Source organism: Corvus kubaryi, unplaced genomic scaffold (genome assembly GCF_017639235.1).
Source record: "Corvus kubaryi isolate FWS band 111438036 unplaced genomic scaffold, C.kubaryi_AGA036_p1.0 66, whole genome shotgun sequence".
NCBI classification, from domain to species: Eukaryota; Metazoa; Chordata; class Aves; order Passeriformes; family Corvidae; genus Corvus; species Corvus kubaryi.
Window position 1 is genome coordinate 34,370,268 of NW_024582054.1, and position 27,316 is coordinate 34,397,583.

Here is a 27,316-nt window from a genome sequence, read left to right on the forward strand (position 1 = left end):
AGCTGAGAGCCAGGAATCGCAGTGATCCCCAGCCTGAACCTTCAGATCCCAGCCAAGCAGACCTTTGGCAGACTCCATCCATTCCTTCAGGCTTCAGCATGACAGTGGCAGTTACTGCTTGTATGGAAAAGGAATATTTGTAAGGAATACGATCCTTTTAGTACTCCAGAAGTGAAGCTGATATTCTGGAAACGGTGCAGGCGACTTTATCTGCACAGCTGAGCTGCTCGTGGATAAAAGTGTGGATAGTGGAGCATCCCTGGCTTCACTGAGGCAGAGTGTGTGTCCCTGCTGGGAACATCCCTGTTTCCCATCACTCCTGTAACAGGACCAGAGCAGTCCCAGTCCTTCATCCCACTGGGATCCTGCCTGCTCCTTCTGGGTGTTGAAGGACACCAAGGATTTTGCTGTGGTCTAAGAACACCTCGGTAGGAAGGTGCTTTCAGAAGTGGTGAATGTTTCCTTTGTGGTTTGCAGATGACGCTGAGTGATTTGGTCTGCAGATGTTTGGGTCCTTTGTAGGGTTGTTCAGGTTCTGTTTGAGATCAAGTTGAGTCATATTTGTGTCCTTGGCCTGTGTTTTGACACCCATCTCATGTCTTAGCACTGCAGGACTTTGAAGGGCTGATCATTGGGTTTGGTTTGGTTTTTTTCCTGGCTGGAAAGCCTTTCTCTGTTTGATAAGCTTGATAAGTTTTGATGAAACTGAGAGGTTAATCCTTCAGGTTCTTAATTTCTCTGTTTTGAAGACAACTTCTTGCCCATGCACAAGAGAAGAATGTTCTGTAATGACTCCCTTCACAGGGCCAAATTTCCTCTACATCCTTATCTTAAGTCCAAATTGATTTAGCTTAACCCAGTTTTCCCTCCATTTTCTGTAATCCACCTCTTCACCAGATTTCAGCTGTTCAGAAGATTCTGCAGGTTTGTTAGGCTAAAAATGAAACAATTGGGTTTGGATTCCTGTAACTCCTGGATGCTCAACAAAAGGGGAACGCCACAGTGCCTAATTAAATCAGGCTGTATGTCCAAAGTAACAGTTCAGCTCTGGTGATGGTGTCTGAGTGATTTAGATCACTAAAAAGTGTTAATGGAATCCCCTCTTAAAACTTGCTGTATCTGAGGTTCCTGCAATGTTTTCTTCCAGCACTGAATTCCCAGTGTGAAGTTTGGAGCATATCCAGAGAGGACAGTTCTGAAAAGGCTTAATTGGAGCTGCTGCTTCTTCTTCCTGAGGATTGTGGGGACCAAGGTCTGCTGGAAGGAGTTTGTTTCCAGAGTGAAGTTGTTGCAGGGAGCTGTGACTCATCCTGGTGCATCTGCAGTGCCTCTTTGCCCCTCTCAGTTCCACTTTCGGGGCACGCTTGAGGTTTGGCACTGTGAGATGGGTGAGCCCCTGATGCATCCTTGGGTAGCAGAAACTTCCCTTAAAAATGGTGTTTGAGAGGTGTGAACTCTCATTTCTAGGTTTAGGTTGGACCTCAAGAGGAATTTCTTCCTGGAAAGGGTGGTCAGGCATTGGCAGGGGCTGCCCAGGGATGTGGTGGAGTCCCCATCCCTGGAGGTGTCCAAGGAAAAACTGGATGTGGCTCTCAGTGCTCTGGGCTGGGTGACAAGGTGGTGACAGTCACAGGCTGGATGACCCTGGAGGGCTTTTCCACCCTCAGCAATTCTGCAATTTGCTGGTTGATGTTTTAAAGTCTGGAAAAGAACTGCCAGGAACACTTCACAATTCTAGCCAGGCTGGTGCTGTGCTAATTCCAAACCCAGATTATCCTCACCCACGTTGGTCTCAGCTTTGCATTGTATTTATATCAGACAACATTGTATTTTTGCACAATCTTTAAGACTGTGAGGTGCCTTTGAATTATAATTAAATGTATTTTAACTCTCTTGTTTCAGGCTAGAAATCTTCATACAGGAGAACTGGCTGCTGTAAAAATAATCAAGTTAGAGCCTGGTAAGTTTTACATTCTTTCCTGTATTTTTGAATCGCATTTTCATTTTTTCCATGTGTTTATTTTCACCCACTGTGAAGTTCTAGACAAAAGAAGTGTTTGGGGTTGGTTTTTTTTGTAATTTCAGTGGTTAGATGACAGGAAGCCCCGCAGGATGTACCACTGCTTTTGGCTGTGTCCTGCTCGCTATTTCCTTGTTTGTTCTTATCTGCCTGATCAATTGCTGCATAAAGAGATGTTGCAATCACAACGTGTTGTTAGTACAAAGAGAAGGTTAGGGACAGATGGTAAATTGGGAGCTCTGAGACAGTGAGGAGCTGGTGGGCTGTGAGAGTTGAAAGGGGGAAGGGATCAGGCAGCGATGCTGATTCCCACCAAAGGTGCACTGGGAAAACCAGAGCCCTGTGCTTTTGAATGTGTCATCTTTTCTCTAACCTGTGCTGAGGGAGGAGGATGGCTTCTACTGTCACTTCCCCATGGAGTTTCTGCCACTCCTTCTAAAAGCAGGAGACCCAGGAGATCTCCCTTGCTGCCCAGGAGATTTGCTGAGCTGAAGTTCAACCTGAGTCCTCACAGAGAGTTGAAATCTGAAATTGTGTCCTGGGTGGAAATCATAAAATCCTAGAATGGTTTATGCTGGAAGGGTCACAGAATCCCAGAATGATTTGAGTTGGAAGAGAACTTAAAGACCATCCAGGGCTGAAGGGCCTGAGGGGAGGGTTAATTTTTATTCCTGGTTGGTTCTGTGCAGGAAAAGAGATGGGTTTGAAGGCTGAAGGTAGAAAAAACGTGGGGAGACTTGGGGGAGAAGTGAAAACCACTGCCTTTGGGTGACTGTGACTGCTCACCCGCCCTTGGCAGAGCAGGGCTGGGTTTATTACGTGGATTGCAGTGGTAAGGCTAATTAGGCAGTGGGAACACAGTGGAAATCCCTCGAACCCTGTGTGAAACGCTGTGGCCAGAATTTGGGGCAGTGGGGCTGTGGAGAGCAAACCAGTTTTCCCAGCAGGGCTCTGATGGGGCAGAGCAATGCTTTAGTGACAGAAAAAGGACAAAAATAACCCACTGCTACCTCAGTGAGAAGCTTCCTCCAGCATTGTGTCACTGCAGCTGACCCAAGTGAGGTATATCTGGTTTTATTCTGAATTTGGAGAGTTGTTTTGAAAGCTGAAGTGAAGCAGAGGCTGAATCCTTTGTCGATAGAACTGAGGGAGGAGCACGATCCCTCCTTTCTGTGGTGCTGCTTAAGCACTACAGTGATAAATGCAAGCCTCTGGGCCAAAGTCTGAGAACCCCATCTTAATTAGCACTGATGACCATGTCTTATGTTTAATTATATTGGTCTGATCACCACAGGGAAGCAATTTCTTCTAGTTTTGTTGGTTTGGTTTGTTTTTTTTGATCTGTCTTCTTTTAAACGTTGTCAACCTGATCTCCATCCATAGCATGTACACCCACAGCCTCTTGGCAGGGATCTTGTTGGGTGTTTTGTTTTGAAGGAGGATTATTTACTTGTTTATTCCTTTTTAGCCCGAATGTTCAAAATATTCCAGATTTTAAAAGAACTAAACAATTGACTGCTACACACTCCAATTTTCTGACTAATTTTAAGGGCTTTGAGTAGTTTTTTAGGACTGTACTTGCAGTGCACTACTAATTCCTGGACCAGGTCAGGAGCTGTTGGAATTACCTGTGGTGTTTTCCTAGGAAGGGCAGCCCCCTCCAAACACCAGCACAAGCTGCTGTCACACTGTAGGGCACAGCTGGAAAAAAAATGATAATAAATTCTCTAAATTAGTCACCAGAGAAATAGGCTTGTGAGTTATATACAGCATCTTCTGGAGAGGAGGAGGAGGAGGAGGAGGAGATGTCTCATCCATGGGAATTAATCAGCAGATGGAAAAATACGAGCTCCAAACTCAACACTTGATTAATACATAGACAGGGGAATTGGGAACAGAAGACAAAAGACTCTTGAAGCAGAGAGTGCTCCAGAGGAGGTGAGGAATGTGTTGAATGAAAGCTGAAGGACCTGCAGACAATAAAATGGCAGGATTTGAGGAGATTCAGGATATTGCTGGCATAGCAGGGGTAAGTCCTGGTTTGTTCCTGTTCCTCCCTCATCTCCTGCAGGTAGTGAGTGAGTAGGCAAAAAGACTCCAGCTTAAAACAGATCCCAGCATGGATCTGTATTTATTTCATCAGCTCTTACCTTTGTCTCTTCTTCAGACAAAGGAAACAAACTCAGCTTCGAAGAGTGCTGCCAGTAATTTATTTGAATTTGGGGCAGTTCTCTAGGGCTGCTCCCACAGTCACTTGAGCTGTGCTGCTGGAGTCAAAATAGTGTTCTTCCCTTTTTTTTTTTGGCATAGACTTTGGAGAGCATTAGGCAAAAGTATTATGGCACACTAATGACATTTCCCAGCATTCCCTGAGTACAAATGCTTCAAATAATTTGGGAGCCAATTCTATTTCTGAAACTAATCCAACTGTACTCAGCAGCATAGCAGCCAAAGCTGTCTGAAACTCTAAAGCCTCTTCCTTCTATGGGTTTAGCAGATGAATCGAGAGGGGACTCGATACAAAGAGGGAACTATTTGCCAGTGGGGTTTTCAGCCACGGAACTTTCTCCCTGGGAGAATATAATAAAAAATATTCTTTAATATGCCAGTGTCTGTTTTAAATACTGCTGTCATGATAAATAATGCCCTCTGTCGTGCTTCGAACCTTCTGCAAGGTTACAAGAAGAATCTCACTGCAGGGTTGTTGGTTTTTTTTTTTTTTTTTTGGTCCAATGATTGCATTTTCCATTTGAGATCCCAGAAATAGCCAGTTACCTATTTCAAGTTGGATCTGAAACTGGACATGGAGCTGTAGGAGGCAGAGTCATCCAGAGGTGTGTGGTGTTGTGCTCAGTGCACTCCAAGCCAGGTCTGGTTCATGAGGTGTGTGTTGAATCCCATGGTTCCGCTCAGGAAGGTGATTTTCCACACAGGAGCACGGCCACGGGGCTGAGTCAGGGTCAGATGGGGGTCTGGTCCCTCTGTACCACGAGAGCAGCACAGCAGAGCTGCACTGTCAGTCCAGGGCCCTTGGGGACTGAGGCAAGGCAGCCTTGTTTTCCTTATAATAAATTCCCCAAAGATGACATGAGTATGGAGAAGAACCAGCCTGAGGCTGATTTAAACTAAGCCCAAGGCTGATTCAAGCTAAGCCTGCTGGGCTCGAACTCTTGTTGGCAGCACCTGGGGTTGAAGAAATATGAAAATAACTTCTCATTACCACACACACACCTTCCCTGCCTTGTGCTGTGCAGCCTGATTGGGTTTGGGATCGTGTCTGAGGCCGAATGCCTGAGGTTCCAAGTGTTCCAGAGCCATTAAAGCCTGGACATGGCCTGTGTGTTCCATTCCATGTGCCACGTGGTGCTGCCACAGCCTCAAAGCTGCTCAAACCCACTTTGGAGCAGCCACAGAGCAAAGCAGAGGCAGCGTGGACTTCAGAGCCAGAGTGCCCAGCATTTTAATTGTATTTAACTTGTTGAAATGGGGTCAGATTTTACTTTGCATCCTTACAATGAATTTATAATCCACTGTTCTTCTTAAGAAATGTGTGGGTCCAAAGCAGGATCCAGGTAGTGCAAGTTTTCCCTTAAAACAGGGTTTCTGGGATGTGGAAGGTCAACAGAAGGGGTTGTGGTGAGAGAAGGAAGTGCTACAAGTAGGGAAGAAGCTGGAAGGTCACACATTTTAGTTGGAAAGTAATGCAGAGTGTGACACTTGGGGTGAATTAGGAGAAAAGTAGCAATAGTGAAGAGGGAGAGTGGAAATGAAAGACTGAGATGTACAACAGTGAGTAGGTAAGGCAAGGAGAGAGGGGAAAAAAACTGCTAAGAGAGAGGAATCCCAGAATCCCAGAATGGTTTGGGCTGGAAGAGACTTCAAAAGTCACCTTGTTCCATCCCCCTGCCATGGGCAGGGACACCTCCCACTGTCCCAGGTTGCTCCAAGCCCCGTCCAACCTGGCCAGGGACACTTCCAGAGATCCAGGGGCAGCCACAGCTTTTCTGGACACTATCAATTAACATGTTGACATGGCTGCTCATAAATAGGACCCCCCAAGCAGGGCAGAAGAGAAAATCCACAGGGAAATTGTTCTGGTGTTGGACCACACGCTCCAAGCTCTGGTGTGCTCCCTGCTGTGGAGCTCGTGGCAGCACATCACCATCGGGATTATTTTGTATCAGCAGAGAGATAATGAGGACCATCGGTGGTTAGCAGTTGGCAGCTCCATGCCCAGCAGGAAAATCTGCTGGTGGAAACATCACTGGTTCCAAAAGAGCTGTTTCCTGCTTGGAATCAAGTTTCTGAGTTTCAAGTTTGGGGAATTTAAATTCTTTCTGTCAGACTGCAGGTTTCCATGAGTCCTGTGAAAAGCAGTCTGGATAAACCAGCATATAAAAGACTTATATACAAGATACGGATGAAACTGGATGACAGATCATTTTGGGAAAGCCATCCCTTTCATCAGCACAGCCTGAACCTTCCTGAGGTTCAGGAGAGTGGTTTGAAGTGAGTGATTGGGATCTGTTGAGCACAGAGATGTTGGGAAGTCAGCACAGACCTCACCTGTGTGAGAGGTTGGGAGAGCTGGGGGTGCTCACCTGGAGAAGAGAAGGCTCCAGGGAGAGCTCCGAGCCCCTTGCAGGGCCTAAAGGGGCTCCAGGAGAGCTGGAGAGGAGCTGTGGCTGTTGCTTGGCTGTGGAGTTTGTGGACTGGGGCAAATAGTTGTCATTCCCATAGGGATTCCTCTCCTTGTTTGGGAACTCAGGGTATTGAAATAAGAAATGTTTGAGGAATGGTCCCCACAGAGGCTGCGATGGTGTGACCCTGCTCTTTGTCCTTCAGCGTCCCTTACAAGTGTCCCTCCAATCCTCTTGTTAAATGTCATCTCACTTTTAAATGACAAATGTTAACTACAGTGTTAAAAATCCCAGATCTTCGTTATATTATTAAAAATCCCAGGTCAGGCTGCCTGGAGAGGTTTGGGAGTCTCATATCCATGTCCATCAGCGTGGTGGGGCCTGTGAGGGAAGGGACAGGAGTGCAGCAAGGGTGGCTGCACCCTGAAGGTCTCACCTCTTCAAATGTGCCTCTGTCCCACCCTCTGGTGACACTGGGATGACTCTGAGTGCCATCACTACTCTCCTGCTGGCCTCCTGTCCCTCCCTGTGCTCCCACACAGCACCAGCCCCGTGATGCAGCTCTGAAGTGATGCAGAATGAACCAATTTAAAATGAAAATGAGGAATTTCTCCCCCAGGAATCACCTTTTGGACAGCAAAAGGATTCACCACTTTTCCCAGGGATAGTTGTGACAAGTGACCTGGGGTCTTCTTGCAGGATGGGACCACTCAAAGCAGTGGAGCACAGGAAAATATGTGCAGGAATAAATTTGACTAAAAACCATCAGGATCAGGAATGCCCAAAGATCCAACAGTGCTGTGTGATAGGCACTAGAGCCATCAGAGCCTTCCCAGGCTGTAGGATCCAGGATGCACATGCTCTCCATCTAGGAAAACGTGGCAGGATTTCTGTACATTCCAGCTCTGCACAGAGTTACAGAATCATGGAATGGTTTGGGTTGGAAGGGACATTAAAAATCAGCTCGTTCCACCCCCTGCCATGGCAGGGACACCTTCCACTAGCCCAGGTGGCTCCAAGCCCCATTGTCCAACCTGGCCTTGGACACTTCCAGAGATCCAGGGGTAGCCACAGCTGCTCTGGCAATTCCAGCCCAGCCCCTGCCCACCCTCCCAGCCAGCAATTCCCAATTCCCAATCTCCCATCCAGCCCTGCCCTCTGGCACTGGGAAGCCATTCCCTGTGTCCTGTCCCTCCATCCCTTGTCCCCAGTCCCTCTCCAGCTCTCCTGGAGCCCCTTTACGCACTGGAAGGGGCTCTGAGCTCTCCCTGGATCCTTCCCTTCTCCAGGTGAACACCCCCAGCTCTCCCACAGGTGAGATCTGCAGGTAGAATAATTCACAGCTGTCCATGTGTCACCACTTTTCTCCACGATCTCCCATTTAAATACAGATTTATCATGAATTTACCAGCCCTTACCTTGCTTAACTTCTGGCATGGGCTCAGATCCCACCCCTCATGACAGGGCTGTGGGTTCCAGCGGCCGCCATCCGAGCAGAATATTCCATTGTGGAATATTCCCACGTGTCCCGCATGTCGCTCTCTGCAGAAGTAAAATTCCCTGCCAGAGGAGGCTGCAGTGACTCAGTCCCTGCTCGTGGGCCTTGCAGCCTTCCCTGATGGATGTTCCCTCCCGGCGTGCCACACATCCCAAAACTGCGAACATGTGAGCAGGCAAAACCGAATTTTCCTAATTCCCTGTTATTCACCATCAAATCCCTGATGGCTAAACCAGATTTCTTTGTATGGATATTTTGTCACCTTTGGTCTAATTCTTTTTATCTTGCTGTCTCCCTCTCAGTGAAGTATTTTCTACAAATTCTGTCTGGGTTTTTTTCCCTGCTATCCAAGGATCTTTAATTTTTGCCCTATTCCAGTGTCTCTTGCCAAGATTAATACTCCAGCTGCCTGGAAACTCTGAATTCGTTTGTTTTGTATTCATTCTTGTCATCTTTGAGCAGCTATACATCTCCTCTCCTATCTCTGTGTCTCATCTTTCTGAATAATTTCCTACATATTTTAGCCAAACTTTGCTCATGGATAACTTCTCTTCTTTCCATCTGTTTGCTACTTCTCTATCAGCTCCCTGTCTTCTTTCTTCTTTCTCTTCCAAATCCTTTTCCTCCCCCTTTCTCTATAAGTAACCCCTATTTCTTGCATGAATTCTTCATTTATTAATAGGAAATCACAAGATTATCTTTGCTGTCTCCCTCTTCTACAGGCAGGATCATTCCAAGTCATTCCTGGTGGGTTTTTGTTGAGTGTTTTCTTCATTTTTTTTTTCATTTGTTGGAGATTTCACAGATTCCCATCCCTTCACATTCAGCACTGTGATATTACTCCAGTAGGAGAACCTTTTCATCTGTCCAGGGAATGTAGGTTAAGGCAATCTAAACCCATTGCTAATTATGCTGTTATAAAACTGGGAATGGATTATCCCTTCTCCCCACTTCCCTGCTATCTTTTATGTGCATGAAGGTTGTTATCTTTTCACTGTCAGTCCTTTGCTAGCCTGAATCTCTGCATTTCCTTCAATTTCCCCCCATTAGTCATGGTTCCTAGAACTGCCTTGGCTGGTGCCCCACACTCAGAAGCACGATCCATGTGCTATCCAGGGGCAGTTCCAGCTGCTGCCTGCAAGGTTTTGCTGTTTTGGGGATGCTTCTCAACCATGATTTTCACATGGGTCAGGATTCAGCTGTGCTGAAAGGCTGCAGCTGACGTTTCAAGGATTCTTTGATTTGAAGAGGCCACGGGGATTTGGCATTGGATCTTCTGAACTCGTGGTGGAGAAAGATGGAATTTTTTCAGTGTGGGGTGGGAGGATTTTGCTTTTGACCTTGTTTAGATTTGACTTTCTTGAAAATACTTGAGTAGTTTGAAAAGGCTCCAGTTGTTGACTGAGAATTCAACAGTTTGTTGGAGAAATGGGAGGAATGAATCCATCAGATTCAAGCTTGAATTAAAGGATCTTATGAAAATGAGTGAGAGGGACTTTGAACAAGGGCCTGGAGGGACAGGACAAGGGGGAATGGCTTTAAGCTGGGAGAGGGTAGATTTCAGTTGGATATTGGGAAGGAATTCCTCCCCTGTGAGGGTGGGCAGGCCCTGGCACAGGGTGCCCAGAGAAGCTGTGGCTGCCCCTGGATCCCTGGAAGTGTCCAAGGCCAGGCTGGATGGGACTTGGAGTGACCTGGGGATAATGGAAGGTGTCCCTGCCCACAGCAGGGGGTAGAACTGGATGGGATTTAAGATCCCTTCCAACCCAAACCATCCCATGCTTCCATGATTCTCTAAACTCAGAAATCCTTCACTCACAGTGCTCATTTATAAGCAGGATGTGTGAATCCAAGCAAAGTTGTAGCTGCAAGGTAACCCCTAAACCAAGCCCAGTGTGAAATCTGCGCTAAATTTATGGAAGTTGTGTTGCCTTCTCTCTTTTTCATTGGCTAAAAAAATACTACTGATGTTTATAAAAAGCCTCTTGACATTTGAAACTTCTCTACTACTGTTTTCCTGCCCCAGTGAAGTGTTTCTCCGTATAATTCAACATCAAGAAGCCCTTGAGGATTTACTTAAATCAGTCAGGGGTGGATTCTCGCGAGTGGGTTCCCTTCTACCTTCGTTTTTCAGAGTTATTTTCTTAAATAAAACTCTGGCAGTCACTGAGACATAAAGGTTGTGATAATTTCTGTTGTAACACACTGGTACTTTTTTTGCCAGTGCCACTGTTCTCAGGGAAGCTGCCTCAAAGCTCAGCAAATATAAACATCTATTTTAAAAGAGGTTATTAAAAAATATTAGCTGTGCTGTTACTTAAATAAACACATGAAGAATTCAATTTACAGCAGTGCTTGAGTCCTCTTGGACTTGTCAAAATCATCTAAATTAAAGGGAGCAGGATAAAGCACTTCATGTTTGCTGGGTTGGACATCCCTGACTTTAATATAGGAGGGAGTTTTACTGGGGAAACTTTAAACAAAAGTAAACATCCCAGAATAATTTGGGTGGGAGGGGACCTTAAAGCTCATCCAGTGCCACTCCTGCCATGGGTAGGGACACCTCCCACCATCCCAGGCTGCTCCAAGCCCTGTCCAGCCTGGCCTGGGACACTGCCAGGGATCCAGGGGCAGCCACAGCTTCTCTGGGCACCCTGTGCCAGGGCCTCAGCACCCTCACAGCTGAGAATTTCTTCCTCATATCCCATCTAAATGTCCCTTTCTTCAGCTTAAAGCCATTCCCCTTTGTCCTTCCATGCCAAAGGATGAATAAAGTTAATAATATATAAAATATTACAGCAAAGCTGCAGGGTTTGAGTTCAGGGTTCTGGGGAGAACATCCTCTACTTGGAAGTTCTCTCAAGGGGGTTTCTTCTCTACAGAAACACAAATATAAATTGCATCTCTGAAATTACTGCTTTTTAATTTATAAAAATTTACCTCTTTGTATTAAAGTGGCAGAAGCATGCCCTGCTCATAATGGATTTTTCAGTAGATGCTTTTTTTTCCCCCCAAAAGATACTTAGCATGTGCCAATGTGCACAAGTGTCGTCACCCAAAACCACCCTCGTGACGAGGCAGCTCTGAGTCAGCCGAGTGGGCGTGCAGGCCATATGCTCCATCCAGGTCCCTTGGGAATGAAATATTCCTAATAACCAGCCTGGGGAATGTAGCCTCCACTCTTTCCAGGCAGAAGACTCTGGAAGTAGCTTCCAGCAGTCCTCGCTGCTGTCTTTGTGCTGTGAGCAGCTGGGTCAGCTCCAGCTGGGGCTCTCTGATGGATACCCCGGGGCTGCTCCAGGGTTCTTCCCTTCCCTCCCTGGGATCCCTGGGCTGCTTCCCTGGAGCCCTCTGAACTCACAGATCATGCTCAGGCCACCAGGCCAGCCCTGCTCTGTTGGTCTTCAAGAAATATTTGTGCCTCATGAAAGCGTGGAGTAAGGAATTGTGCTGTGGGGATGGTGGATAACAGGTCGCTGTGCTCGGAGGGTTTTGGCTGGGATCCAAGCCCTTGGCATGTTTTCCCAAGTTCTGTGCATCGCTCCAGACCTCCCCAAATGTTCAGCCATGTATGAAGTAACCCTGGCTGCTTCCTGTTTTTCAGGAGATGACTTTTCACTGATACAGCAAGAGATATATATGGTTAAAGAATGCAAACATTGCAACATAGTCGCCTATTTTGGGAGTTATCTCAGGTAAAACCCCACTTTTTATATCAGTATTCCTGCTGGTTCTCTCCTAAAACAATCCCAGTCTGGTTTAGTCCTTGAATCCTCTTGAAATCTTCTTCCAGAGGTTGAATTGCCCTTGGTTTTGTTTTTTTTAAGCCAACCCAATTGGCTTTAAAAAACAAAAGTGACTAATAGTTTGTTTTCTCTGCTGGCCAAAAGGCTGGAATATTTTTATCACTAGGAACAGAACGAAACTTTTCCCTTGGAGATTCTTGCAACAGACCCAGTCCCACTCACACATTTATCAGTTCTAATATAAAAGCAGATCGTTATTTCTCTAGAGCAGAATTGCCTTTGGATGTTTTATTTAATTATAGTTCTCTGGGCTATGAAAGTATGGCCAGGGAGTTAAAAATTTGAAAGTATGGCCAGGGAGTTAAAAATTTGAGTTGCTGGTAATAATATTTTTCACAGTTCTGGTGTAACAGAGGCAGAACCAAGGTGGTGTCAGCTGCCTGCACCTTCCCGTGAAATGTTATACAGGAAATTGGGGAATATTCTCCATTTCTGTGGAGCTCTGTCATTTGTCAATTGCCTCTGTGGGAATAAAAATCAGCACTTTGCCTGTTTGGTCTTTTTTTCCTATGAGGCTTCATCTTTCGGTTTCTTGGAGGGCTGCATTTAAATAATCCCTACAGCCCAAATGGACTCAACTGGAATTAAATGGCTGAATTTCTAATTCCCCATTTTGGAGGGCATGAAGAGTTTTTTAGATTTAATGAGGTAATTTCAATTTAAGATTGGAACACGGAGTTTAGTGTGTTACTTAATTTAATTTTGCTGATAGCAGCTAAACCTCAGGTGTTTTATTGTAGAGTTAAAGCACCACCTTTTAGGTTTGATAATGTTTGAACATTTCTCAGGGACTTTGGCATGAAATTTTCATTTTTATTGGTGAAAATTTATATTGATAACCTGAGAATTTCTATGAATAACACGAGAATTTCTATTAATAACAGTGTAACTGCTGCTCATGTATCAGAATGTGTATTTTTAACAGAGAGTGATCAAGACCAAGAGACAATAATTTAAATAATGATGATTAAATTAACTCTGTTCTGTATCCACATCAGTCAGCCTCTGATGCCTGTGTTTTCATTTTGTTTTGGTAGCCGTGAGAAGCTGTGGATATGCATGGAATACTGCGGTGGGGGATCCCTCCAAGACATTTACCATGGTACTTGGGCACTTATTTTCACATTTTTTTACCTTGGGAAGCTTTCTGCAAAGAAGAAAAATAACTAATGACTACTACTAATAAATAATTCCCCTACAGGGAACGGTTGGCACTGGATGTGGGGGTTTTTGGGGGGCATGAACTGGGGGTTTTAGCTACGGTCAAGAGATTTTGCGAGCACTTTTCAGATATGGTGACCAGCATTTTATGGCAGAATAGTTGGATATGGACACTGTGCATGGGCTGAGGAGGCAGTTTGTACTGGGAAATCTCAAAAATTGATCTTGAAAGGGGAAAAATTACTCTTATTCCTGCCCCTGTGAAATACCACCTCACTCTTGTATTATTTTCTTTCCTGAAGTTTCATCTGGAGTTGTTGATGCTGTAGAAGAATTTATTGGAGTTGTTGGAAAAGCAGCTGGAGACTTGCTCTGCCTTTAAATGATAACACTGAGTTTTTGGATGCCAGAGCTCTTTCTGCTTTATTTCTCAACTACTTAGTACAAATCCTTTAAAACAATTCCAAGCCCCTTAGATAGTCCCTGATATGAAACATTCCTATTTCTAATATTAAAATATTAGCAGAAGTCACTTTTTGTTTCCTCACAATACAAAATACTGCAAAATCACTTGTAAAATAATAATTAGGATCTGTGAAAACAGGTTTTCTTCTCACTGTGGGTATTGTCTTCTGTTATGGTGCTGTTTGGGTTGGTTTTTTTACAGAAAGCCTTTCTGTAAAAGAAGCAAACAAACCCCTCTTTTCAGCTCAGTGTACAATACAGATCATGTAAAACCGGCCTTTAACTTTTGCATGGACAAATCATTTTTTGGCTGCTTCACAATGTTATTTATGTGCTGTGTGTTGTAAATTGACTTTTGAATCTTTATTTGCAGTAACAGGACCTCTGTCAGAGTTACAGATTGCTTATGTGTGCAGGGAAACGCTACAGGTACTGTACTTCTGCAGGTGCACAATCAAGTGTTTATTCCATGTAAATAAAGCAGATACAGGAAATTATTTCAGTTCCATCACTTCCACTGGGAACCAAGCAGGAACCAGTTAACCAGGGGTAACCTGTTAGTTTCCATACTGTAAATAAAAATTAGCAAGAAATTCTAGTGTAATATCATGCAAATAGTTGCTTAAAGTTTGAACTGCCTGCCTGCCCTGTGGTGGTAAATTTAATGTTGTGTGGGGGTAAAATACTGCAAGCAGATAAATAAAATTCCCTTTTGTTTTGGGACTGCTGATAACTGAGAAATACCAAGGCAAAGCACCCCTTATCTGCAGATCTCAAATGTCTCAATTTCCAAATAAAATACATTGAGAAAATTAAATTTATTCAGTGGGACTGGCTTTGTAGGATGTTAACAAATGGCACAATAACTCATTGTGTCTTTTATTTCCAGGGTCTTGCTTATTTACACATGAAGGGCAAAATGCACAGAGACATAAAGGTAACTTGGAACCTTGAGAAATTCATCTTGCAGTTCCTGGTGCAGGAAAAATATTCCTGATAAAGATTTTTAATTTCTTTTGTTTTAGGGTGCAAACATTCTACTAACAGACCATGGAGATGTTAAATTAGGTGAGTTCCCTGAATTTTGTAATACGGATTTAAGAGCCCTGCGGATGTGGCACTTGGGGACATGGGGCAGTGGTGGCCTGGGCAGTGCTGGGGAATGGTTGGACTCCATAATTTAAAGGTCTTTTCCAACCTAAATGACTCCATGATTATTTGGGGCAATGGGTGATGATTGAAAGTGATGACAAAGTGGGTATCCATGGCTTGGCTATGTAGGAGATGAGAAGTTTTGTATTCTCTCAAGAAATTATAGATAATTTCATTATTCAACCACTGAGCCTTGAAGCCTCCCAGATTTTCTTGGAATTTTCCAGGCTGGGATTACCTGGCTATCAGTGTTTTTATCCCTGGCCAGGGTGCCAGTTGTCCCGGTGAGTCTCTGAGGATCCCCTGTGTGGGAGGGCATCTCCAGAGCCTGGCAGCCTGTGGAACAGTGGGATCTGATCCTGGCTCTGTGTGGGGTGTTGGGCATTTCCACAAAGGTGCAGGAGAGGAAAACTCCGAGGTGTACAGGGAAAAGCTGCCATGGGATTCTCATCATCCCAGTGGAGTCAGGGCATTAGTTGTGCATTAGTTCAACACCTCCACACCCCTGTGGGGAACCAGGAATGCTGTGTTGGGAAAGGACAGCTTTTTAAAGAAGGAAAAAAACAGGAGTACAACCCTGACACTGAGAGGAGATTCCGCTCCCTGCATTAAACTTGGGATACACAGTGGTACCTCCCTTTTGCCTGCTAAGCTGGCTGGATTTCCCCAGGTTATCCTCCAGCTGTCATACCACCAATCAATCAAAATAAAATGGATTTAAATGATTTTTGGCTCTCCAAGACCACCTGATGCTTGGGAGTTCTGAGGCCAAGGGATGATTGGCCCCTAGACAGAGTCTCCAGGGCAGAGAACAGATGCCCCATCACAGCTCCTCCATAAATAACACACTAAAGGTACTTTTTGTACCTTTTCATCTTACCAAGGATGATGCTATTTTTCCTCTAGAACTGAATATCCTCAAATTCTGCTTGAGGTATTTTGAGATGGAAAAATGATCTAAGAGAAGAGCTGTGTGTACAAAGAAAACTCTTTGATTTGAAGTCATGTCAGTGAAGGCATTAATGATCCTATTATTAATCTTTGTTTCCCTTAATGAGTTTTTAATTTGGATGAGACCCATGATTGTTCTTTCATAACACAGTAAGATTGGGGTGTTAAACAGGGATTTCTAAGGCTCTGATGATTTGATTTGATTTTCCAGCTGACTTTGGAGTAGCAGCAAAAATAACAGCCACTATTGCAAAGAGGAAATCCTTTATTGGCACCCCTTACTGGTAAGAAACCACTTTGATTGCTGTGCTGCAGAGCTGAGTCTGTATTTATGCCAAAAATTCTCAAACACACACATATGTGTATAGAAATTGCAATAATTCCCTTTCTTCCAAGTAAAATGCCCAGAGGCTAAAAATCTGGGAAGCACTGATTGGAGCTGATCTGTTGCTGTAACAAAAGCTATTTGGTATTTGAGGCAGGGTTGTTGTTCCTCCCAAAGTCATTAATGCAGAATATTCTCCTTTTTTGGGGAGATCCCAGTGGTTATTTAGTTTCTCAGTCTTACATTTTTAATGACTAGAATAGTGTCTCTCTGATTTCTGTGCAGAAGGGAAACGAGATTTTTAAATTCTCTTTTAATCATCCCTACTGATTAATGTCTGCACAAGGCAACATTTAATATGCAAATAATCATTGTAAATCTTGAGCTGGGTTAATATGCAAATTTAGCTGGGTTTAGGCATCACTGGGATGCAGAGGAGCTGCCTGGGGAGGTGTTTTTGGGCAAACAGCTTCAACCAGACAATGGCTTTTAATTGTTGTGGCCCCGATGGAGAAGGAGGGCTGAGGGCAGGGAGATGATCTGGTCATTAGATTTCCTGGGAATGCTGAGCCTGGTGCTATTCCCAGCCCCTGACCTGGGGCAAAACACCTCTAGGTGCTTCCTGAGGAGCTCTCCGGGTGGATTCCCCCTTGGGAAGGGGGGTTGTGTGCAGAGGTGCTCTGGGTGATGCCGCGTTGGTTTTCCAGGATGGCCCCCGAGGTGGCAGCGGTGGAGAAGAACGGGGGGTACAACCAGCTGTGTGACATCTGGGCCGTGGGCATCACGGCCATCGAGCTGGCAGAGCTCCAGCCGCCCATGTTCGACCTCCACCCCATGAGGTTTGTGCTTCTCTGCCTCCAGCACCTCCCTGAATCCCAGCAGGAGCTGTCAGGATTCAGTTTAACCTTCTCTGGAGCTCAGAGCTAGAAACTCACACCAAAATTCCTTCTCTGAATGGTTGTTTTCGTGTCTGACTCCAAGGCATCAGACTGCAGCTAAAACCTTACATTTGGAATGGAAATTATAACCGAAACCTTGAAATTGAAAAATTTTTGGTGGCACCTGGCCTAGTGGAAGGTGCCATGGGCAAGGGGGTTGCAATGAGATGAGCTTTAAGGTCCCTTCCAACCCAAACCATTCTGGGATTCCGGGATCAGGAATCTGATTAGGAACAGGGGCAGATTCACTGGTGATAGCAAACCACTAGGGAAGCCATAGCCTAATGTTTAGCAGGATTATTCATGGCACTAAAAATACTTTATTTAAAGATCAAATCGACAGATTCCGTGTATCTCTCTTTTAACACAGTGCAGACTCTAATCCAGTTTCACCAGTATGGTTCTCACCAGAAAGTGTTAAAGTATTCAGATTTTTAAATGAAATTAGTTTACTTTTTTACCATATTATATCATTACTCTTTCTTTCCCTTTAGGGCTCTCTTTTTAATGTCAAAAAGTAATTTTCAACCGCCAAAGCTAAAGGAAAAAGCAAAATGGTAGGTGGAACTCCTTCCTTTGTTCCATATTTTGTTGGAATTACATGATCCTTAAGGTCCCTTCCAACCCAAATCATTTCATGATTCTATGATTTTATAGATAAAGGGAAAAAATATTCATTATTATTGAAGAAGAAACCCTTCTTTGGTGCTCTTTGTATGTTTTAGAAGAAAACCTTTCCCCTTAATTCCTGTCATGGGGCATTTCCTGGTTTCTTTACCCTGTGATAAATTCCTGGTGCCATGCTTGGTTCATTTCCTGTACCAAAATGTTTTCCATGCAAGTTCCATGAATCAAGTGGGGTTTTGTCCCCATTTTGTTAACTTGGAAATGTCATTATTCAAACCTGAGGTGAGATACCTGGACAGCATTCTGCTTTATGACACCCTCTTGTAATCTGCTTAGCAACTGTCTTAAAATAATAATACCTTGCAAAATTCAACATAAACCCTCCTTTTTCTTTAAGGTCAGCAACATTCCATAATTTTGTCAAAATAGCACTTACAAAAAATCCAAAGAAGAGACCGACAGCAGACAGACTCCTCTCTGTAAGTGATTTGGGGCATTTGGTGAGCTCAGGAAGGGATCTCTTGCTTCCAAAGGAGCAACAGCTCAATAGGAAACCAAAGGGGAACCATTTTCTTTAATCTTACTACACGTGGAGTGAAATCTGAAGGAAAAAGATGTTGATCAGCTCTTAGCAAGTGGATTTTGTTGAGTGTTTTTACACAGTTTTACACAGTTTTTGGCAGGTACAGTTACAGAAATTGGCTTCATGTTCTCAACCTTGGCCTTCCTGCAAGTGGGTGCCTCAGCCTTGGAGCTGTGTAGAAGTTGGACTTTCCTGACTCCCAGAAATTTCAGCAGCCCTTGATGTATCTCTGCTTTCCCACACTCCAGACTGCTGATGTAAAAAATGAAATTCAAGTGTAATTATTGGTTTGACTCGAGTTTAATTCCCAGTTTACAAGTGGCCCAGAGTGTGGTGTTTCCATGTTTATGTTACCAGGAAGTCCAGCCATGAAGGCATCATGGAAAAAAGTCAAACCTCCAGAAAGCAGAAAAGAATCAGTAACTGTATTGAATGTTTGTTACTGAGAGTTACCCATTAATTGCATATCAAAACTACTTCTTTTTGTGTTCTTTGCTGTGGTTACAGCACAGCTTTGTAGGGCAGCCTGGGCTCTCGAGGTCTTTAGCAGTTGAGCTGTTGGACAAAGTCAATAACCCCGAGAACCACACCCACTATGGGGAAGTTGACGATGACGATTTTGAGGTGAGAACATCTTTTATTCTCTGCTTTTTGTTGAAACTGCACTTTAAATGCCCTGCTTTGCTTTGGGAATCGAAGATTGAAGCTCGAACTGCAGCAGCTGCTCCTTGTTCTTGTTGGTTTGGTTGTTGCTGGTGCTCTTCCCTCACGTCTCCCTTCCCACCCCTGCAGCCTCACTCCGTTATCCGCCACACGATCCGCTCCACCAACAGGAACATCAGGGCAGAGAGAACAGCATCAGAGATAAACTGTGAGTTCCTGCTCTGCTTTCCCCTTTTTTGGGGGGGTGATTTGCCTCTGGAGGATGTCGGTGTTGTCGTTTCCCAAAAATCTCTTCCCATTTGGGAAGCAAACCCAGGAGAAGCAGCACGTGAATTTTCAATAATAATTCCTGAAAACTAAAATTAATTATCTATATAATATACTACTCAGATGAATCTAAGGTGAAATGTTGAAAGTAGAAATGGTTTTATCTCCAGGTTTGGTCAAAAGTCTTTGGTAGCACCAACACTGGCAGCTCCTCTGCACCGTGTGTATCACACTTTGGGGAATTTGCTGTTCAAGAGTCTCTTTCTTCTCTTTCACATGCATTTCAAAGTGACAAGTGGTTAAAGAGTTACGTTTCTGTGACTTGGTATTTGCATTTGGCCTTTCTTGTGGGTTTCATATTTGCAAATTCGAGCATTCAGACAAAGAGGCTGATAGTGAAGTGCTGCTCGTTTGAGAGGCAAATTCAGTGTTGTGTACCCGATATTTACATCTGTTCCTACCTGAATTTCACTGTAGTGAGCACTGAAAGGGCTCTAGTGCAAGGTTTTGTGTATTAATTATGAAATTATAATATTTTGTAGTTGATAAGCTGCAGTTTGAGCCTCCTCTACGCAAAGAAACAGAAGCTCGGGATGAGATGGTAAGGAGGAGTTTGGGGGTTTCTTTATTTATTAAAATCACAATCTCGTCACTGTTTTGGGGTTCAACCCTTAGCAACTTGCTGGAAAAATATTTTTAAAGTTCCCTGAGTGACCCTTACTGGATTTTTCACTATCAGTTTTTGTTTTCCTGTTCCTTATTGCTGCTTGATCTGGATATTACACCATTTCCAGGTGCTGCTTAATAGTCTAAGAAGAAAAAAAATAACAATAATTTATAGATTGTAAGACGTTATTTCACTTTGGAATTTGATTTTCCTGCTTGTAGATCATTCTGCAGGGCTGGGGAATCCTCAGGCCTCTTTGTGTGTGGTGGATCAGGTACTTTAAGGCACTTTAGTTTGACAAGGAGGGGTAAAAATAACAATTTCTGCATTTTCAGGTTGTGGCAGCTGGCAGTGACTTTGCTTCACATTGGAATCCTTTTGTTGATGGTAGCAACAAGTAAGTACAGATCAAACCATCTTTTCTTTCTGTGACTTAATATGAAACTGAAAGAAAAATCAGTTGTGTTAAAAAAAATCAAACCATAAGCCCTGATCCACTTTAATGTTGATCATTTAAGGAGGTGTTACCCAGCGTGCAGCCCTCCTTCTGCAGGTGCTTGGTCAATTCTCTTGGAGAGTGACTTTTAATCTCTTTTAACCACCACCAGCAGCTTGTTCTAAGTTTGTAGGTGGGAAGTGTAAATGCATGACCAGGACAGTGACATAACACAGCCACAGTGAGTTTCCTGCAGCAGAGCTGAGTTCAGGATCCTGCTCTGGCCTCACACTTCTCTTCTGAGCTGTGGCTGTGGTTGTGACATCCTGTGCCAAGGCCTGTGCACAGCCCTGAACTCGAGAAAGGGAAGGAGAAGCCAGTTCTGAATGTTGAGTTTTACCAAGCTCAGTAACACTGCCCAGCTCCTCCTGCTGTGGGGTCTGATCAGTGTAATTTAGAACTCAGCCACGGAGTGTTTTGGGGTGAAATGTTTTAGGGAAAGATGGGTTTATAGCTGGTTTCCCTGGGATAAAGCAGGCCTGAAGTACAGGAGCACAATTCTCTCCAAGTTAGGACTGAATTTTTTTAAGGTGTGTACCTTCTTTTTGCTGCAAAAGACTGGACTCTGCCTTTAAAGGCAATCCCTGGATTTGCAGTCAGGAGTGTGGAGGTTCAGATGTAGGGAAAGATGGTATCTGGGCTCAAATAATTGCTCAGCTCCAAGAGCCTGTTTCCCATCTTTATTTGGAACTGAGCAGCAGACAGTGAATTTCTTTGGCTTTTTTTTCTGCAGATAAAAGTCTTGCATAAGCTGTCAGCTGACACTACAGCCCCCTGAAAAGCTGGTGGAGGTTGCCAGGATTTGAGCCTTTTGAAGCATCCTGGTTTTCCTGCTCCCAGTCTCATTGTAGCAGGAGTTTGGGGGCTCCAGGCCTTCACTTTGGGGCGCTCTGGGCTCTGCCTCTCCCTGCCCAGTAAAGGCAGTGCCTGTTTTTCTCCCCTCCCTGAGCCCTGGGTTTGTTTGTGTGACCCTGCTGAGCTGCAGATTGAAGCCTTGCTGGGAGTGCTGGATTTTCTGCAGACAGCTGGAATCTGTGGGGTCGAGGAGCAGGGAGGGAGGGAAGCTCCTCCTGGCAGAGGGACTCAGGGATTCGATCCTGTTCCTGTGGCTTTGTCTGTACCAGGCTGTGCTAAAGCTGCAGCCAACATTCCCAGGGCTGTAAATCAGTAAATAGGTACGGATTCATTTGGAAGGAGGGCAGGCACAACAGTCCTGGATGGTGAATCCGTGCTGCTCACTTGGAAACCGCTTCCAGTTGGAAAGATAAACAGGAAATGCATAACTCCTCTGTCCCAGCAATTCTGAGTAATCCCTGGGATGTCCAGAGAGGATGTGTGCTGGGGGGTCCTGGCTTTGCAAGCCCTTTGGCTTTTATCAGAGTGAATGGTGAGGGATATCTCTGACTTAGGAATTATTTGACTGGAAAGGGGAATATCAGGATGTGTACCTGGTGGTTGAACTGATTCCTTGGTTTTCTCACTGTAGCATTTTTAAATTAATTTTTTATAGATTTTTCTGCATTATGGAGGTTTCCATAGAATCTCAGAAAGATTTGGGTTGAAAGGGACCTAAAAGCCCATCCCATGGTCAGGGACACCTTCCACTGTCCCAGGCTGCTCCAAGCCCCATCCAGCCTGGCCTTGGGCACTGCCAGGCATGCAGGGGCAGCCACAGCTTCTCTGGGCAACAAGAACCTTTTAGAAAGAGAGGCTTTTTCTCCTTTAAATTTTTTAGTAGTTCCTGCTGCTTTCCCTCAGAAGTGACTTGTAGGGAAATTTCACATTAATCCAAATTTGGCTGCGTTTTCCTGGTCATTGCCCTTTAAAGACACAGCTTGAAAATTGCCATTTTGCAAAATTTTATCAGGGTTTTTTTTTTTCTTCAAGACTGTATTTTCAGTGTTGCTTTGATCCTCTAGTCACAATTTCTTTTTTTGTTGTTGTTGTCCCTGGAGTAGCTTTGAAAGAAAAATTCCCACTATAGTGGGAAACAGTCTGGGTCTTTTGTGTATATGTATAAATAAGGAAACTTCCCTTTAAGGCTTTTCTTCATTTGTCTCCTAGTAACTTCCTCTGTTCTTTTTTTTCTCTTTTTATATTGTACTGTTGTGAGACATTACAACAATATTTGAAATGCCAGGTAGGGAATCAAAAGCTGATGGTGTGAAAGAGAGATCCAGTGATTTTTCGGGGGTAAGAGGAAGGAAAGGACCTTACAGAGTGGAAAAGGGCTTAGTGCAGAGAATTCTTTCTTTTGGAAAGGGCTGGGAGATGCTTGTTGTGAAACTCGGTGACATCAGGGATGGGTTGAGTTGCACGTGTTGACCTCAGAGCAGAGCTCTTAATTTTATAAACATTCTGCCTTAGGGGACTGCTCACAAAATTTGGCGATGGGAGTGAAGATGTTGAAGAGTGAGTGGATCTCTTTCCTGTGCAGTTGCTCTGCTCCCAAACCTCTTCCCTCCAAATGCTGCAGGAGGCTTTGCCACTCACCAGCGAGTGAGGGCTGGCTGCTCTCCCAGGCCTAACACGCGCTTGGCTCCTTCCCTGATCCTCAGGAGAAATCCCAAAGCTCTGCTTTCTCTCCTGCTCTCCTTCCTGAGTTATCTTAGAGTCCCTGTGGAAGTGCCTAACACTTAAAAGCGGATTTTATGTTGGTTAATGCATCAGCTGTGAGCAAGGGCTGGTTGTGATGGGACGTGCAGATGACCCTCACAGCTCTGTGCAGCTCCTCTGGTGCTCAGATGTTTGTCTGATCCAGCAGCAAGGCTGCAAACTGGAATCACACAATCCCAGAGTGGTTTGGTTGGAAGGGACATTAAAAATCGTCTTGCTCCACCCCCCTGCCATGGGCAGGGACACCTTCCACTGTCCGAGGCTGCTCCAAGCCCCATCCAACCTGGCCTTGGACACTTCCAGGGATCCAGGGGCAGCCACAGCTTCTCTGGGCACCCTGTGCCAGGGCCTGCCCACCCTCACAGTGAAGGATTTCTTCCCAATATCCAACCTAAATCTACTCTTTTCCAGCTAGAAACCATTCCCCCTTGTCCTGTCACTGTCCAAAGTCCCTCCAGCCTGAGATCCAGTTCCTGAATGTATACTGATTGGCAAACTTCAAATATCCTTCCTCACAGATTGCTCTATAACACTGATATTTATGAAAGGAGTTTATTAAAAACCAACACTTCTAACGAGATTAATGAGCTTCTCTCCTGCTCTTGGACTTCTGGTTTAACCCTGTGTGTGCAAAGCTCTGATCTGCCTTTTCTGTGCCTCTGGTTCATCTCGTTTCCAGTCCTCAAGGAGTTCTGAGTTTGGTTTAACTCAGACAACTTCTGCCCTTTTCATTGCAGATCGACACTAAAGCGAGCTGGGCCGCCCCCACTGCCTCCCAAGGTGAGAAATGTGGGATTTAAGGGATTTAGCCAGCCTGGGATGGCCTCTTCTGCATTCTGCCTGTGATTTTCCATGAGAGAGGAACCTCTGAAATTATTCTGCTGTCAGATGTCTTATTTTCATACAATCATGGATCTCCTGAGCTGGAAGGGACCCACAGGGATCATCCAGTCCAGTCCTGGCCCTGCCCAGACCCCCCAACAACCCCAGCCTGGGCATCCCTGGCAGCGCTGTCCAAACGCTCCTGGAGCTCTGGCAGCCTCGGGGCCGTGCCCATTCCCTGGGGAGCCTGGGCAGTGCCCAGCACCCTCTGGGGGAAGAACCTTTCCCTGATCTCCAACCTAAACCTTCCCTGACACAGCTCCAGCTGTTCTCTGGGTTCTGTTCCTGCTGACCAGGGAGCTTTTTATCTTTCTTATATTGTGGTGCCGAAAACCTCACACACTTTTCAGAGGCTGACATGTTTTTATGTCAGAGCAATCTGACTTGAATTCAACTTGTCTGAAGTTTATTCTTCCTAGGTGCCGTTCCCAATTCCTCCAACATTTCCCAAGTAACCATTCCCCTCTTTGGTTCCTTGCAGCCAAGGATGAACAGTTACCCCGAGGAAAACCTCCCAGATGACGACCGATGCCAGACAATAAAACACTTCCCAGACTCCCAGAACAGAGCCCCAGCGGCCCACAGGAGACAGAGTATCCCAGTTTGTGGGCCCCAGGCAGATTCCTGCCCCATGGGGATGACCAGCAGCATCAGCAGCCCTGGATTGCTCACAGCCAGATACAGCGACCTGGGTAAATGCCTCACCTGTCCTAAAGCTGACTGGCACCCTGGAAAAGGAATTGCTTCCAGAGCCAGCTGTTCCCTAGATAATACTTTAAAACAAGCTGATCATGAGGTGAAGTTTTCCCTTTTCCATGTGTGGTTCTTATTAGAGCCGTGCCTCATGGTGGGAATGTTCTTCCCGAAACAAGGACACTCAGCCAGTCAATCCCATTACTGTGTTGCCTGCAGGAACAGGAGAAAAACAATGAATGTGTGGGGAGGACCTTGCCACAGCTTTATTCTCAGTGGAATTTGTTCCAGGGACTGTTTGGATAACGGGAAGTGTGTAACTCAGCAGGGACAGCTGTGCTGGGAAGGGTTCAGCTGCCTGAGATGTGCTTATGGAATGTCAGAGCTCACTCCTCCCCTCCTGCTCAGCACAGGGGAGGAGATTTTTCTATTTCACTGTGTCAAATAAGCTGCAAACCATGTCTGGGCTCCTTTTCAGGCAATGGGAATGGGATGCTGAAACACATCGAGGAGCATGCAGAAGGACCTGGACAAATCCCTCAACTGCCACGGAAAAAGGAGAAGAGAGATTTCCCTGTAGGTGTTGGGACTCTGGGGCTGATCTCGCTGTCGTGTCCTCAAGCTGGTTTTGTGCCAGTGCACAGGAGGTGTTTTATGATCTTTCCTTCTTCCCACAGAAACCAGCAATCAACGGTTTGCCTCCGACTCCGAAGGTGCTGGTAAGAAATCCCATGTGCAGTGGGAATTACGGAAACCTCCTCTCTCTGGTGTGGAAGGTTTATGCTGGAATAAGGCACCAGCTCATCTGGGGGGGGATTTTCTGCATCTCACAGCCAGTTCCTTTTCCAGTACTGAATCCACACTATTTGTTTCCATGTTTTTAAACCTTCCAGTCACTGTTCAGTCTGGATGGGAAGGGTTGGAGGCTTCCCTGGCTCTGTGAGTTGTGATCTCCAGTGGCAGCCCCTGCTTAGGAAGAGAAGTGGGAAAAGGTGGTAGTGATGAAAGGGTGTTTTTGCCTGTTTTCCCTTCATATGCCATTTTATAAGCACTCAATATTCATGTTTGTTATATTCAATAAATAATAGGCAGTAGTCTTACAATTATAGAATAATTTAGGTTGGAAAATCCCTCTGAGATCACCGAGTCCAACCCTTCCCCAGCACTGCCAAGGCCACCACTGCCCCATGTCCCCAAGTGCCACATCCACATGGATTTTAAATCCCTCCAGGGTTATTGTTCTTACCCAGTAGGTACTAAAGCTGTTGATACCATTTTGAGCCCCCTTTGCATTTTTGAATGTCCAGGGATTCAAATTAAAAGCAGTGGAAGGCTGTGTGTAATTCAGCTGCGTGTGAGTGGCCAGGAAGTCAACTCCTTACACTCTGAATTCGTTTCAGGTTTCAGTTTTGGTGTCTTTCAGATGGGAGCCTGTTTTTCCAAAGTATTTGATGGTTGTCCTTTGAAGATTAATTGTGCAACTTCATGGATACATCCAGATACTAAAGGTAGTTATTTTAGGTCTGGTGATGGGGAAAGAAATCAATTTGTAAACTTATTTTAGGTTTGCATTTGAAACCTCCCAAAGTGGGAAGGGAATAATTCCTTTCCCTGATTTCTTAGATCAGTACATCATCTTTGGAACTGAAGAAGGAATCTACACTCTAAACTTGAATGAACTTCATGAAGCAACCATGGAACAGGTGAGTTCTGGTGGGCTGAACACACGGAATAGATCTGGGGATATTATGAAGCAATGAAGTTTGGCTTTGGAGGGAAAAGGTGGATACCAGGCTCTGGGGCTTAAATGATTCCCATCAAAGCCAGTAATGAAAACCTGACAATTATTTGTTCCCTGACCTACCTGTGTTTTTTAGTTGTGCTGCTTGTGTAACTCTGCTGTTAAATCTTCTTCTCCTTAGAGAACAGTTCCCTGTCCTTTGTCCCTCCGTTCCATCCCCACTAGATGGCACATTGCAGCTCCTTGGATGCTACCAAAGCCCTCAATCGCTGAATTCAGCTGCTGTTGTTATCCCCAAGAAGCTTTTCCTGGGATCTCTAACCCTTTCCAAAGCCACTTCATGCAGTCATGGTCTTAAATCTGGTATTTTAGAGTCAGGATGTTCTTGGAATCTCATTCCTTGTATGTTTTCCTAAATTATTTCATCTAACAATCTTCTCTGGGCTTTTCCACGTGGTTTTTTGTATCCCACTGAAAGGTTGGCTGTGCCAGTGGTGGGTAGGGAGAACATTCAGTGCACTTCAAACAAAGTTTCCTTTTCCAGGAGAGCATTCCCAGCTGGCAGAGGTCAGGTGTGACCACCTCAGACCCCAGAGGCTTCTGCCACACCACTTGTTCCCACATTTCCTTTTATCCATTTGATGATTTCTCCCCTCCAAATGCACATTCTGAACTGCTTCTCCAACTTCTAATTCTGCTTGCATCTCCCAGAGGGCTTCCTGTCTCTCCAAGGTTAATAGCTCCCAATTCCAGGAGTATATTTTTATTCCATTTGTAGCTTTTCAGTGGAAATACTGAATAAAGCCAGAGCTGTTCTGTTAAATAGGAAACTGCTGGGAGATACTCAGGGTTTGTGTCCAAGCAGTTGGATCTTCTCTTTCTACGCTTTCTCCTGCACCTCTTTTCTTACTTTGCACATGGGAGTGGCACACAGGACAAAGTGTTCTGGAATCATGGAATGGTTTGGGTTGGAAGGGAACTTAAATCCCATCCAGTCCCACCCCTTGCTATGGACAGGGACATTTCCACTCTCCCAAGGTGCTCCAAGCCATGTCCAGCCTGGCCTTGGACACTTATTCCAATATTCCATGGTCTGTCTGTGCAGGGCTAAGGGTCCAAAACAGT

The 27,316-nt window shown here is 45.0% G+C and overlaps 1 protein-coding gene across 3 annotated transcripts in view; it reads left to right on the forward strand.

Annotated features, from left to right (window-relative positions):
• MAP4K5 (mitogen-activated protein kinase kinase kinase kinase 5) overlaps positions 1-27,316 on the forward strand; it is a 55,188-nt gene that overhangs the window by 17,236 nt on the left and 10,636 nt on the right. For 2 of the 3 annotated variants that reach the window (XM_042048462.1, XM_042048461.1), the window contains 21 exons: positions 1,903-1,960; positions 11,763-11,853; positions 13,002-13,066; positions 13,964-14,019; positions 14,480-14,527; positions 14,616-14,658; positions 15,905-15,977; positions 16,726-16,857; positions 17,451-17,513; positions 17,981-18,062; positions 18,674-18,790; positions 18,959-19,037; positions 19,639-19,697; positions 20,099-20,160; positions 22,627-22,671; positions 23,613-23,655; positions 24,239-24,449; positions 24,929-25,026; positions 25,128-25,169; positions 25,874-25,958; positions 26,074-26,153. In XM_042048462.1, the coding sequence (XP_041904396.1) occupies positions 1,903-1,960; positions 11,763-11,853; positions 13,002-13,066; positions 13,964-14,019; positions 14,480-14,527; positions 14,616-14,658; positions 15,905-15,977; positions 16,726-16,857; positions 17,451-17,513; positions 17,981-18,062; positions 18,674-18,790; positions 18,959-19,037; positions 19,639-19,697; positions 20,099-20,160; positions 22,627-22,671; positions 23,613-23,655; positions 24,239-24,449; positions 24,929-25,026; positions 25,128-25,169; positions 25,874-25,958; positions 26,074-26,153 (1,632 nt within the window). The remainder of the gene's footprint in view (positions 1-1,902; positions 1,961-11,762; positions 11,854-13,001; positions 13,067-13,963; positions 14,020-14,479; positions 14,528-14,615; positions 14,659-15,904; positions 15,978-16,725; positions 16,858-17,450; positions 17,514-17,980; positions 18,063-18,673; positions 18,791-18,958; positions 19,038-19,638; positions 19,698-20,098; positions 20,161-22,626; positions 22,672-23,612; positions 23,656-24,238; positions 24,450-24,928; positions 25,027-25,127; positions 25,170-25,873; positions 25,959-26,073; positions 26,154-27,316) is intronic. The other variant, XM_042048463.1, reaches the window with a different exon arrangement.